The sequence below is a fragment of the Cibotium barometz genome, chromosome 1, assembly GCF_041138505.1.
Source record: "Cibotium barometz isolate CiBa-2024 chromosome 1, ASM4113850v1, whole genome shotgun sequence".
NCBI classification, from domain to species: Eukaryota; Viridiplantae; Streptophyta; class Polypodiopsida; order Cyatheales; family Cibotiaceae; genus Cibotium; species Cibotium barometz.
In genome coordinates, this window is record NC_141046.1 from 27590290 (window position 1) to 27604196 (window position 13907).

At 41.3% G+C, this 13907-nt stretch overlaps 1 protein-coding gene across 1 annotated transcript; it reads left to right on the plus strand.

Annotated features, from left to right (window-relative positions):
• Positions 1–763: 763 nt before the first annotated feature.
• On the plus strand, positions 764–4037 carry LOC147641816 (transcription factor bHLH62-like). Its single transcript, XM_086818907.1, has 8 exons — positions 764–1642; positions 1999–2241; positions 2350–2415; positions 2507–2575; positions 2718–2792; positions 2943–3179; positions 3320–3389; positions 3527–4037. The coding sequence occupies exons 1-8, from the start codon at positions 824–826 to the stop codon at positions 3562–3564; spliced, it is 1617 nt and encodes a 538-aa protein (XP_086675033.1). The 5' UTR covers positions 764–823; the 3' UTR covers positions 3565–4037.
• Positions 4038–13907: the final 9870 nt, after the last annotated feature.

Here is a 13907-nt window from a genome sequence, read left to right on the forward strand (position 1 = left end):
AAGAGGGAGAGTGTGTCTATATATATAGACACATTAATGTTTATATGTATTATGTATTCATATAAATGGGGTAAAGTGTAAGATTGTCAAAGCATTTGACAATATGGCCCTTAGGTTGTTGGAAGTTTAGTGGTAATTAAAACGAGAAGTAATAGTGGGCGGGAAACGAAGACAAGTTGCGTGATGCCAGCTGGTGGCCATCGATGGCCTATGAAGAGTTGCCAACCGCGCAATCGGGAGCAAAGGGAGAAAAGGAGAGACAGAGAGAGGGGCGGGAGAGAGTGTGTGCCTGTGTGAGAGAGAGAGAGAGAGAGAGAGAGAGAGAGAGAGCCATATTATTGGGATTCTTGGTTGTAAGCCCACGCGGTCATGCTTCACTTTATACGGGCAATGGCGTTTGGGTTTCTGTTGGACAGCTAAAATGAATAGAAAGAATAGGGCACAGTTTGGAAGAAGAAGGAAACCTGATGATGCATAATGGGCCGTGCATGCACTGTTGTTTTAGCAAGCGAGCTGCGGCCACAGAATACTGGGCGGTGGTGTGAAAATATAGAAAACTATTAACACACAGCCTGTTCTAATTAAGGTTGGATTAAAGAGGATGTATAGGAGGGGGTTAGGGTCGGTGTTATTATAATAGGTGGGGGTTATGCGTACCTAGGGTGGTGTAGTATAAGCGAAGAAAGCCCCAGAGAGAGAGAGAGAGAGAGAGAGAGAGAGAGAGAGAGTATATAATACCCCCATGGCTTCCCTTTCGGCCAACGCCCCCTTTGCTATTTCCAACACGCAACCCTCCACATTGCTTCCTTCGCCACTTCGACCCATGGATCATTCCATTCATAACCACCACCTTCAGCAATATCAGCTATGGCATGCGCCCCCCCACCTTCAGAACCCCAGTCATGACATTATCGGCTCTCTTGGTTCGCCTGATAAGAGATTATTTGCAGGATTATCAGGCGATCTACAGAACCTCATACCTCGTGGGGAAGACTTCCCTCTAATTACCAGTAGCTGGGACGCAGTAGACAAGCTTGTATCAGCTAATTCTATACGCACTAGTAGCTGTAATTCTGGCTCCGTGAATGAGGTCTCCGATAACATTAATCGCTTAATTATGGGCTGCAAGGGCCGCTATATGGCTTCTAATTCTCCTGCATTTTCAGAGGTGCAGGAGCAGAAGCCTTTGAATCTCTACAATGCCACTAGCAGTAATGGTGGTGTCATGTGGGTTCCTGCAACGAGCCATGCGACGCCGCCCATTGCCTGCAACGTTGCACAGAAGAATGTGGGATTAAACCTTGCAAGTTTCTCTGCAGATCCTGGGTTTGCAGAACGAGCTGCCAAATTCTCATCATATTCACAGCAGATTAAGCAGGCGTATAGCATCAACAGTGTATCTTCGGAAAGTAACTCAGCCACTAGAAAGCTCACTAATATTGCCCCTCACAAATCCCCAGCTTATAAAAGCCCCATACAAATTGCATCCCCTTTAGTAGCTCTGCCAGACAATGCTATGGAGGAAGCTATTATAAATGAAGGAGTCCTCAATCCTTGCATATCATCAGAAAGCAAAGACGTTTCCCCTCATCAAACATCCATAGCTAACGGCCATGCCAAGAAAAGAAGAGCAGGATCCAAGGTAAACGAGATCGTAGGGCACCTTGGCATTTGCTTTATTATAATCAAGGCATCCTTAATTAAACTCATAATCTAGGCATTTACTTACTCTACCTCGAATGATTAATCCTGTTCTTATGTCGATGGCAATAGCTCCGCTTTTCCCTTCAAAATTATAATGTGGGCTATTTATATTGATTGATTGCATCGCTCTAATTATGGCTATAGTTTCATCATTACAATGTGGGTTGTTTAATACCTTAATTGATGGTATTAAGGTATCTTGGGTAATTCCAATGACATCACAATACAGTGGGTTATTTACATGAATTGATGGCATTGATATCTAATTAAAGTATGCTTTTCGGTTTGGTTTAGAATGTTGAAATGGATGATCAAGGTAATGGAAAGCGGCCAAAGAGTGGTGAAAGTGTGCTAATCAATGAGATTAAGGCCACATTAATAATGAAGCTACAGCAAAGCACTAGTGCAAACTCGGGTGATTCAGAGCATAAATCAGGCAAGGAAACCTCAAAGCCTGCAGATGCACCCAAGTCAGATTTCATTCATGTGCGTGCTAGAAGAGGTCAAGCCACAGATAGCCACAGTCTTGCTGAAAGGGTAGGTTTAACATAATTAAGCATCTATTACAATAATTAATCATCATTAATTCAATGGACACCCTAATTAGGGAGAGCCTAACCCTTAACTTGAATAGTGGAATTATAGGTCCGGAGAGAGAAGATCAGCGAGCGAATGAAATATTTGCAAGACCTTGTCCCTGGGTGCAGCAAGGTGCTTTATATATGAACATTTGCTTAGATGCATTTCGTTTAGCCTAATCTTTGATCAGTAATTATTAAACACAATTTATCTATCATCTCAGGTAACAGGCAAAGCTGTGATGCTCGATGAGATTATCAACTACGTCCAATCTCTTCAAAGACAAGTAGAGGTAAGAATGACAATTATTTTATTTAAGAAACGCTTGTAATTAATGCTAAACCAAATTGATATAATACAAGAAACGCTTGTAATTAATGCTAAACCAAATTGATATAATACAAGAGCAAATTATCGTCCTCGGAGCTGTGCAGTTCTTGTCCATGAAGCTAGCTGCAGTGCATCCGAGCAAGCTAGAATTCAACCTCGAAAACCTCTTTGGCGAGGAGGTAAAACAAACAAACAACAACACACACACACACACACACACACACACATGTATAAAAGATCAAGTTTTTAGCTAATTGCATTGTTAATTAGATCATTAAGCGAAACTTATGTGATAAGGGGAACTTAACTAATGTGCTGATTGTTTGCAGCTGGTGCAGCCTATATCACAAAATCATAATACCCTAGAGACCAATATTAACTCCTACCCCTATCTCTATGATAATCTGCAAGAGCTCCAAGTTAATCCCACTCTGCGCCAAGTTGGCAATCTTCCATGCACTCCTAGTCTTGTTGATGTGCACTCTTTCGGATCGGATGCTGCCTTGAGGCGATCAGCAGTGAGCAGCCTCACTTCATCGGATACCTTCGGAGAGTGCGTCTCACAGGTCTTGATTGATTAATTTTGCATTCTTAACGATTATGTGCAATCTCTTAATTAAGGTGCAACGGCTGTGACTTATCTTGCATAGTGATAGCTTATTAGTTCAACTTATCAACTAATCCTCCATGCTATATTTTCTCGCAGATCACACAAGCTTGGGATGATGATCTACATAACATTGTGCAGATGGGCTTTGCACAGACTCCTCTACAAGGTATGTGCTGGGTGTTCTGAGCATTGCAAATTATGTATGCGATATTTTGTTTTTCTCTCTCTAAATCAGTATTTTATTTATGTATCCCTAATGCAATATACAAATTATAATCCCCTTTTAATCCTTCTTTGCTTTAGATCCATTATTTCCTGGCCAAATGAAGACAGAGTTGTAGTCTTGGGAAGAATTGAACCAAAACCCAATATCGAATCATGAAACGAAAGAAATTGAAGACTCTGAGGTTCATGTTAATTCTTGAGCTACTATCTACAGCTCTACCTCAGAACACTTGACTAGCCATTAATTTGTACATAGATTGTGAGATTGACAAGCTGGTTTTGTCCTCATAATCTCTCAAAATTACTTCAAACACCTGTATTCATATGAGCTGCAGCAATGGTGATGCAATATCACACTTGTTTAAGAGCTGCAGCAGCTATGGTGAAGCAAAGCCTTACATGATCCGAGATGCTCAATAGAATTAATTGGTGAATTAGAGAGAGCAAGGAGAGGGGGGCATCTAACTGATGCTTCTTGTAGTGTATGTTCAAAATTCTAAATGGAAAATTCTACAAGAAGCATCTAACTGATGCTTCTTGTAGTGTATGTTCAAAATTCTAAATGGAAATTACGTTATTCATTTCTATATTTTGTTTGGGCAGTCTTTGGTTGTATCCCCTTCAATTATTTGAATAATTTTTTAAAAAAGTCACACTTTTTGTTGGATGTAAAAGGAGAATATATATGGCATGTCATTGTCATTGTCATTGAAATTTAGGTTTTAAGATCCTAACTTGTCAAGTCCATCCTTTAAAATGAGGGCGGGGAAAGATTTTATTGATTTTTTACTTGTGGATTTTATGCACCCCACAATATGGCAGGGTTTGGGAAAACATAAGTTTCAAAATTGACGTTTCTAAAGTTATAATTAAATAGAAAAGTGTGAAGAAAGTGCTTGTTTTTATCCTTTTTTTTGACGATTTAGTTATAATGAAATTGAAGTGTAAAAAAGGAAAGTGCTTGTTTTTTAAACGTATTGGCATAGTTATTCTTTGTTTCTAAAAGAGGAAAGGAGAGGTGCGTGATTTGCCACCCCCTTCGTGGCACAACGTTGGTGGAGGACATATTCAAGGCTTTGGATCAATGATTGTGCCCGATGCTGCCTGAGCTTTCGTGCTGCAGCCAGCTATTTCTTCTCATATAGTAATTTCACGTCAACAAAATTTTGATTTAAAATATTCACTCCTGAAGTCATGGAATAATGCAAGAAGTAGAGGAATGACCCCGTTAATGAGTCCCCCCAAGAACCCCTTAGACCTATGTTATCGCACACCCACTTGTCTATCTTGCTCTGTAGCCCTAATGGCAGGGTTGTGGGAAATTTTGATTTCTAGGAACTGTCCGATATTTCAGAAGTGTTTAAAGTAGGGATTTGTTATGCTATCGTACTACATGGAGAGGAAGAAGGACTGGCTCTAGTTCACCTCCCAGCTGTAGAGCAGAATGAGGACTCCCCCATTCCATCAGGCTATATGTAGTGGCCTGCTTGCCCACACTAGCCCGGACGCCCACGGTACTACGACCTGAACGTCTTACCCTTGAACCACGGACTCGCTTGTCGTCCGCTCTCCAACGTGTGTACTTGGAGCCCTCATGCAGTCACTACGGACTACGTGACATTACCTCCCCCTTAAGAAGAGTTTTCGTCCACAAAAGCAAACTTTGGACAGTTGTTCGTAAGCGTACTCAAGTGTTCCCATGTGGATGCTTCATCCTCTCTATCTTTCCACTTAACAAGTGCCTCTTGGTACACAATATTCATCCTCTCGGGTTCATATGGAAGAGTCCTTGGTTCATCAATAAGCTCCACTAAAATGCTTAGAGAAACTACGTTCTCTTTATGGTCCATAGTTTTTCGTAGTCTACTAATGTGAAAAACAGGATGAACTCGAGAGCTCTTTGACAACTCAAGTGTTGCGTGACGAGTGGTGATCAATGCAAGGATGCAACACAAAGATGGAAGCAGGAAAAAAAGAGACTTGACATTCTTATTTAGGGCTCTTGTAGAGAGTTCCAAGTTGTAGGTGAGTGTGGGAGTGGGCTTGAGAATAATCCCACATGGGAAGTTTTGGGAGTTTTAAGAGTTTTAGTATAAATAGTGGCTCATTTGAGAGCTCACAGACACATTGGGCTAAACTCATGCTTGAGCTCTCTTGAGACTAGCTCTCCCTCTTGTTCATAGAGGTGCAAGCTCTTCTCTCTCCCCATCTACACTATTGTATGAGCAATGCTCTTCTAATTCAATGCAATGAGATGATGTTTTTCTCTCTTCTCATCTTTATTCTCTAGTGTGCATGCTTCTTTGTTGATGCTTGTGGATTCTCTATTAGGCTTTGTGTGGTAGTGGATTCAAGCTTAAGCTTCTCCATAGCTTGTAGCTTATCCATGGTGGGCAAGGCATTGCTTGAGTAGTGAATGAGAGTGCATGTTTATTTCAAGTTCCATTAAGCTTCAAGGTTTGTGTGCATGCTAGGGAAGTAAGTGCTTGAGAATGAAGTGTGCTTTGAGCTTGTGTGCTTATAAGTGAGCTTGTGTGTGCATTAGCTTAGCTTTCTTCTTGTATTGGATGTATGAATGAGTGGGATGATGAGTGAATGAGCTATGGCAAGATTGAGCTTGTGTGTGTAAAGTCTATGTCAAGATAGTGGTGTTCATAGCATTCTCTCCCGAAAGGGATAAGCTTCCGTGTACCGGTACGGGTTGAATCCCTAGCTCCGAAAGGGATGCAAATCCCATTGGATTGAGCTACACGTGGATCATGCTACTCTTGCTACAAGTCTAAAGAGTCTTCCGTCTCTCCATTGGCGCCGCTACCAGGGAGAAGACTCAAAACCGGTTGAGAAGCTTGCATTACTACCACTAATTCTTTTTGTTTTTAGGTTTAGGGTTAGCACGAGTGTGGAATCTCGGAGCTAGTGATTAGAAGAGAAAGAGTAGATTAGTACTTACTTGTGCGGTTGAGATCTACTCCCGCTAATGTTTTTTGTTTATTGCAATGCTTTCATTCATGTTTATGCTTTCCATGGTTGCTTTCATTGTTGTGTTCATGTTTTGTTCATAGATTAGAGTTAGAAAAATTAGTTTTAAAGTGCTTTGTGGCTCGTCTTGTGTGCACGGCAGCAAAGAGAGAGGAGGAGAGGCCGGATAAGGCGGCCATCTCTGCCTCACCCGCAGCAGAGAGGGCGCCTGGCCGCTGAAGGGCCGCGAGGAGGTGAAGGAGAAGGCGAAGGAGAGGCCGGTGGCATAGCTCACTGCTCACAGAGAAACAACACCGGCTAGATAAAGGACTTGCTGGGGACGAAGTTGGTGGCGTAGGCCCATGCATTGTTGACGGTGGCGTCAGAAGGCGAGGAGGCAAAGGCTGCAGAGAACGTGAGGCCGCGAAGGCAAAGTGGCCGAAGGCGGCGACTACAGCTGAGGCGCAGAGGAGGAGGAAAAGAAGGCGAAGGTGCCGCAAGGAGGCAAAGGCGACGGTTGCAGCTGAGGCGGCTGCAGAGCTGAGGAGGCGAAGGTGAGTAAGAGAGGGCAGCGAAGGCGGGCGGCCATCTCTGCCTCACCTGCAGAGCAGAGAGGGTGGCAGTGGCGTCAGCAAAGGCGACTACTACGGAAGAGAAGGCGAAGGCAGAGGAGGTTCTCTTGTGTGTGAGTTCATTGCCGGCTTCAGCCAGGGAGAGCGAGGCACCTCACCCGAAGCAGAGGAGGCAAAGGAGAAGAAGGCGAAGGCGAAGGAGGCGCCAGACGTGGCCGCAGCGCAGAGAGATTCGGAGGCGATAAGGCTGCAGTAGATTCGCGAGGATAAGAATAACCAAATGGAGACTTGGCTGGACACATGCAGTCCATCTTTGGACCTAGATAGCACTCACTCTGACCATCAAGAGGGCTACAGCATTGCACCTTTTCAGACGCACTCCCGATATTTTTATGCCCCAGTGGGTGAGGATTGCTGTGGAAGACAATTTGTGGAGTTATACTACTAGCAACATCATCCGTTTCCACACTGCCGCCGCGACTGTGCTCGTATGGTATTGGAGAATGCTTCCCATATATGTTGGCAGTGTCGCACATACTTCCGTCGCTATGGCACTGGTATGATGCAGCAGATCATGGGGGTCACACCTCAACGACATAATCTATGGGCAATTATGATGCCGCAACGTGGACCCAACCAACAAAGACTCCCGGAAGAGGAAAGAGCTCAAACATGGCGTGAGGACACCCTTCGTTTGCTAACCCCTCCCATTTTGCAGGTTCTTCTTCCCCATGAATCTACATGTCAGTTTTGGCTCAATGTGAGTGAGTCTTTAGAACAGTTTCAAAACCATAGGTGCCTCTTTAGCCTTCCTACTATGCCCATACCATATGTTAGTGAGGATGCACTTCTTCCCTTGCCATCTTCTCCATGGGTAGGATTACGTTCTGGGTTATCTTTACATCTTGAAGCTATTGATGTCCACCCACCTGAGAATGCAGACATACATCCACCCCCAGTGCAAGACTAGCACTTGTACTCTCTTAATAAGAACTACAAGCCAGGATACTTTTTCCCATTGGGTTTTTCCCCTCTGCCAAATCCGGTGTTTAGCACCAATGTTTTTTATTTTTTGTCTTTTTAATTTTCTTTCTGTTTAGTTTGTTTTGTCGGAATAAAACAGATACAAGCACCAAACTACATCTTTCGCTTCAGTCCCGCAACTGACAGTCGTACAATCAAGTGCAAACAATTCTTCACCAACCAGCGCTTTAACAGAAATAGGTGAACTCATGCCAATCTCTAATGTTTTTAGGCTGAAGGCTTTGTTCCAAATAAACATCACCTTCATCTCACTCAAAATACCAAGTCACCCAAATTCTCTTCCTAAAGAATTACTCTATGTGCATCATCTTCCTAAATTCTCTTGTGACATGCTCTTTAACCTTGGCAAAATCTAGGAAATTACTAAGGTTAGAAGATCACAAACATTGCAAACTTCCTCAAACTTAAAACATTAAAAAATTAATACATTGCAAATTCCTCATACTTAAAATTATACAAGAAGGCAAGAAAATCACTTTATCCAACATATAGTATGATAGCCAATTGGCGCGAAAACACCCCTCCAGATGAATCCAAATTCCATATGCGCGCTGAATGGCTATCATCCCAAATAGCATAAAAATGAGAGAGAGAGAGAGAGAGAGAGAGAGAGAGAGAGAGAGAGAGAGAGAGAGAGAGAACACATCTCTCTCTCTCTCTCTCTCTCTCTCTCTCTCATTTTTGAGAGAGAGAGAGAGAGAGAGAGAGAGAGAGATGTGTTCTCTCTCTCTCTCTCTCTCTCTCTCTCTCTCTCTCTCTCTCTCTCGCATAAAAATGAGAGAGAGAGAGAGAGAGAGAGAGAGAACACATCTCTCTCTCTCTCTCTCTCTCTCTCTCTCTCTCTCTCTCTCAGAACATAAATACTAGCTCTATCTCTCCCTCTCTCTATGAACATGAATGCTAACACTAACCCTAAACCTAACAAAAAAGATGAAAATGAATTCTATAAAGAGAGAGAGAGAGAGAGAGAGAGAGAGAGAGAGAAGAGTGCTCTCCATTATAACTCTTTCTCTCTCTCTCTCTCTCTCTCTCTCTCTCTCTCTCTCTCTCTAACAAACCCTAATCTTAAAAGCCCTAAAACTTACAAACCCTATAAACATGTAAAGGCATGAAAGAAGAAACATACAAGAAAGAGATCTCTTGTGAGGCTTGTATGTGTTGAAAACCTACAAAATTTAAACCAAGTTAAGAAAAAAAAAGTATTAAGAAAAATCAAGATCTCTTACCATATGAAGCTTTAATGGAGCTCTTAATTAGGCAAAAAGAAGAAGGAAAAAAGAAGAAAAGAAAAACTTAAAAGAGAGGAAAGAGAAAGAAAATACTCAAAAGAAAGCTTTCATGTATGGAAAGCTTGTTTGCATAAGAGATAAATGAAAACAATAGACATACCTTGCTTGCGCTTGAGGAGGATAAGGTAGGAGAGGTAGAAGTGATAGACAAAGCATAAACCTATAAAAGAAAACTTAGAATACAAGTTTATTGTATTCAAAAGATAAAACTACGCGACGACAAAAGAAGCAACAAAAAGCAGGATATTTTTATAGTATAGTAGTGTTTTTTGCTGCTACGCAACGTTATTTCGCTGCTTGGCAATGAAAAAACGCTGTGGAGCCGCGATAGATTGTTGTGCTGAGCATTGTGAAAACCCTCGATATTTTCCTTCTTCTGAAAACGTTGCAAAAAGACTACTAAAAAACACTGCTAAAAAACACTGTTGTGCTCCTGATGTGTTGTAGTGACACGCTTGAGCCACTGGTTAAAAGACCTCCCCTGGTTAACATTACACACGCTCCCCTGGTTGTGCTCCTGATGTGTTGTAGTGACACGCTTGAGCCACTGGTTAAAAGACCTCCCCTGGTTAACATTACACATGCTCCTTTGTCAACACAGCCACTTTATCAACATACCATCCTTTGCTAACAGTGAGGTAGTGTAAAAACTATGGAAAAATTACCTTTCCTGCGCACGGAAGACGCACGGAAGAGGTATTAGACTTTATGGAGCTTTTCGAGCCTCTCCAACACATGGTGCCCCCTCAATCATTAGGAAAGAGACTTAATAGAGTAAAAGTGCTTAAAATTTTGCAAGGTTTGAAGCTGGCCCTTCTAGAGGTAAGCCTTTCTCCTTCCCTTTTCTCCTTGCTGCATAACTCAGTGATTAATGCAATGCTTTACTAAGTGGTTCTATAGGAAAGCCTAACTAAGTGCTTAACTCAGTGGTTCCATAGGAAAGCCTAAATCAATGCTTTCTCTTTGCAGGAGAAAAGAGAGGTTGCAGAAGCCAACAAACAAGCCCTGTAGAAAATTGCCAAGGCAAAATCTGAGTGTGACCAGAGGATAGCCCAAGCTAAAGAGTGGCTAAAGTACGAGGTCAGGGATGCAAAACTGGTGTATCACACAATATATAGAAAGGAGGTACTTGAGTACAGTGGTTTCTTCACCAAAGATGTTGAAATCTCTGATCAACTTAGGAAAGTAGTAGCTCTGAAAGACTATTTTTCAGGGATAGTCTCCCACTTTTGACATCTAGGTTTTGTGGATGCTCACTTTTGACTAGTTAGGCTTCTTTTTAAAAAGCCATTCTGTAATATATATTTGATTTAAGACATCGGGATGCTCACTTTTGACAAGTTAGGCTTCTTTTGAAAAAAACCATTTTGTAATATCTCTCTCTTTTTATGCTGATAATATAAATTTGTGCCCTTATGTCCTTCTTACTCTAATGTATACAAAAAAAATGATCTTGTTGAACTCCCTTAGCTCTTTGCCTGAGTCTCTCTCTCTCTCTCTCTCTCTCTCTCTCTCTCTCTCTCTCTCTCTCTCTCTCTCTCTCTCTCTCTCTCAAACAAAATTAAAATTGGTGGAAAAATGCTCCATATAGATGCCCTTATTTCTCAGTTCTTTGCCTAAGTATCACTCTCTATCTCAAGCAAAAGAAGTAGACACAGTAAAATTTCAGTTGGTGGGAAAATACTTTAATCAAATGTCCAATTCTCTCAGATCTTTGCCTTAGACTCTCTCTCTCTCTCTCTCTCTCTCTCTCTCTCTCTCTCTCTCTCTCTACAATGATAGCCATTTGGCACGCATGATCTTTGCCTTAGACTCTCTCTCTCTCTCTCTCTCTCTACAATGATAGCCATTTGGCGCGCATGATCTTTCCATACTTACGGTGATCCAATTTTTTTTCAATAGATGCACCATTACAAGTACACTAGTCCCTATAGGTTTTAGATGATTTACATCAAAAATTTAATTTTACTAATTAGATTATTAATATTTGTAGGCCTTTTCATAGCCTGGAAGAATTTTGGAGAAGAGATCATTAAAAATCCAAACATTGGATCTGCAATTTTGACTAACCACCACATTCTAATAATGTCTCATATTTACCAATCTTTTGATCTACAAGATTGATCATTTTAAGTGGTAGTTATTGTGGGTGCAAAAAGTTACATATATTATAACACATTAAAGACCTTGAAATATTTTTTAAAAAATAGACAAATAGGTTCAAATTTTCTCAAAAAATTAAGTTAAGCTCTATATTATGTGAAGATCTAAGGTTCAAAGCGGGAATCTCATATGAGTTTATATGTAAAAAATATTAGCATTTTATGGAATCAGTCCAAATTTGGGACAAGGTGTATACATTGACTGTACCTAGGAAATTCCTTTGTTAGCTAGGAGATATTGGCCACTAAAGGTAAACAGATGCCTGTTTTTTCTTATTGTTACAGGGTGCTTAAGTGGACAAAACTGGGCACCCTGATCCTGAAACCACTATTTTTCTTATTGTTTACAGGGTGCTTAAGTGGACAAAACTGGGCACCCTGATCCTGAAACCACTATTTTTTATTTCACTTCTTGTAGCATTTCTATCGCGCCATTTGGCTATGATAGTAGTTTTTTTTTTTAAGTTTATTGTCTGCTCCTCCCACTCTCTCTCTCTCTCTCTCTCTCTCTCTCTCTCTCTCTCTCTCTCTCTCTCTCTCTCTGTGTGTGTATGTGAGAGAGAGAGAGAGAGAGAGAGAGAGAGAGAGAGAGAGAGAGAGGGAGGGAGCAGCCTAGAGAGAAGGAGAGAGAAGGAAACACAGAGAGAGAGAGAGAGAGAGAGAGAGAGAGAGAGTGTGTGTCTTTGTGTGTTTGCATGTTAGAGAGAGAGAGAGCATATATATATATATATATATAGAGAGAGAGAGAGAGAGAGAGAGAGTGTGTGTGTGTGTGTGTGTCTTTGTGTGTTTGCATGTTAGAGAGAGAGAGAGAGCATATAGAGAGAGGGACACATATATCGAGAGCACTGAGAATATTTAAAGGCTTGACATAGCCTTTTTCATAAATTTCAATGTTCTGACAAGCTTGCGGCTTTTCCTAAATACGAGAATGGTAATTTGGAAAAAGATATATATTTTGATAGTCAGACGTTTTGATATTTTTTTAAGTTTTTTCTAGTGAGAGAAATTAGAAAAAAGTGAATTTCTTACAAGGCCCTCCAAATGACCTCCGAAATGTCCTAATGATACTTGAAATCACGCTCAAATTTATACATCCGATTCCACTACGAGCGATGGATGAAGAAAAAGGGGAAGTGGATACCATTGCAATCATGTGAGGGTGTTGATTCACCCATAGAACTGCCGGTCAAAATACCCAATGGCACCATTCACCTTGTTAACGCTAGCAAAGAATGGAGCTTAGCAGATGTTTGAGAACACCTACTAATCATGGGATTTGAAGAAGTACAAGATGCAAGCTTCAAGATAGAACGTCGAAAGGTATTAGCTTTTTCTCATTGATTCTTAACCATCCATGCTTTGGTGATATTTGTTCATATGTGTTTGTGTAGATTGGGAGACGTATGGAGAAGTCTTTCATGGTTCGTGATTCTTGGAGGGACGGGGGTGTGGAATTGCAATTAGGAGTGTAATTTTTCGGTCGATAATGTAATGAATGGCACGGACTATTTGGATCAAGCTTGAATGATCGCAATAAGTTTAATTTGGATAAGTTTGTAAAAACTTATTATTTGGATACATTTGATTAAATATATTACTTGGATTAAGTATTATAATTAAAATGACTATGTTTAATAAAGTATTTTGGGCCATCGGCCCTTTTTCGTTAAGTGTGAAATTGTCAATTTCAAACCCTGTTTTTTTCTATAAATATGGAACCTCCCTCATTTTTGTCATTTGTATCACTAGCACTCCCGCGCACTTTGCTAGCATATATTCCCTATATCTTGGCTTCCACTCTCATAGAGCGATCACTCTCATAGCGATCCTAATGGATCATTCCATGGAGTATAAGAACTTTATTGCATTCCTAGAGAGGACTGAGTGGGCTGGCCAACAAGAGTTATTTCACATTTTCTCTCACACCATTGACTTCGAAGCTACTATCCTCCTCGCCGAACATGACTACAAGGAGACCTTGGAGTACATGGAAACCTACATAAAGCCCTTTTATGTGAACATGACTACAAGGAGACCTTGGAGTACATGGAAACCTACATAAAGCCCTTTTATGTGATCATCCCCAACAGTATCACTCGCTAGGTCCCTTGCGAGCTTCTACACTACATCAATAAAACCAATGCAAACTATCATAAGAGATTGCGTAGGTACCAACAAGCTATACAAGAAGATGGGCACTTCAAGGTGCTCTCCACTCAAGAGATGGCTATCCTTGGTAAGGGAAACATCGGCACCAACTTTTGTCATGGATCTCAACATTCATTCTCATGTTGAATGAACAAGACGCCAATGATGAGGTTGAGGTGGGTGATGTTACCCTGGTCGATTTAGTTAAGGGCAAGGAGGTAGATCCAAAGCCCGAGCTCCTTGATCAAGTGGCGGAGTAAGATCTGGCCTTGGTTCTTCTTCA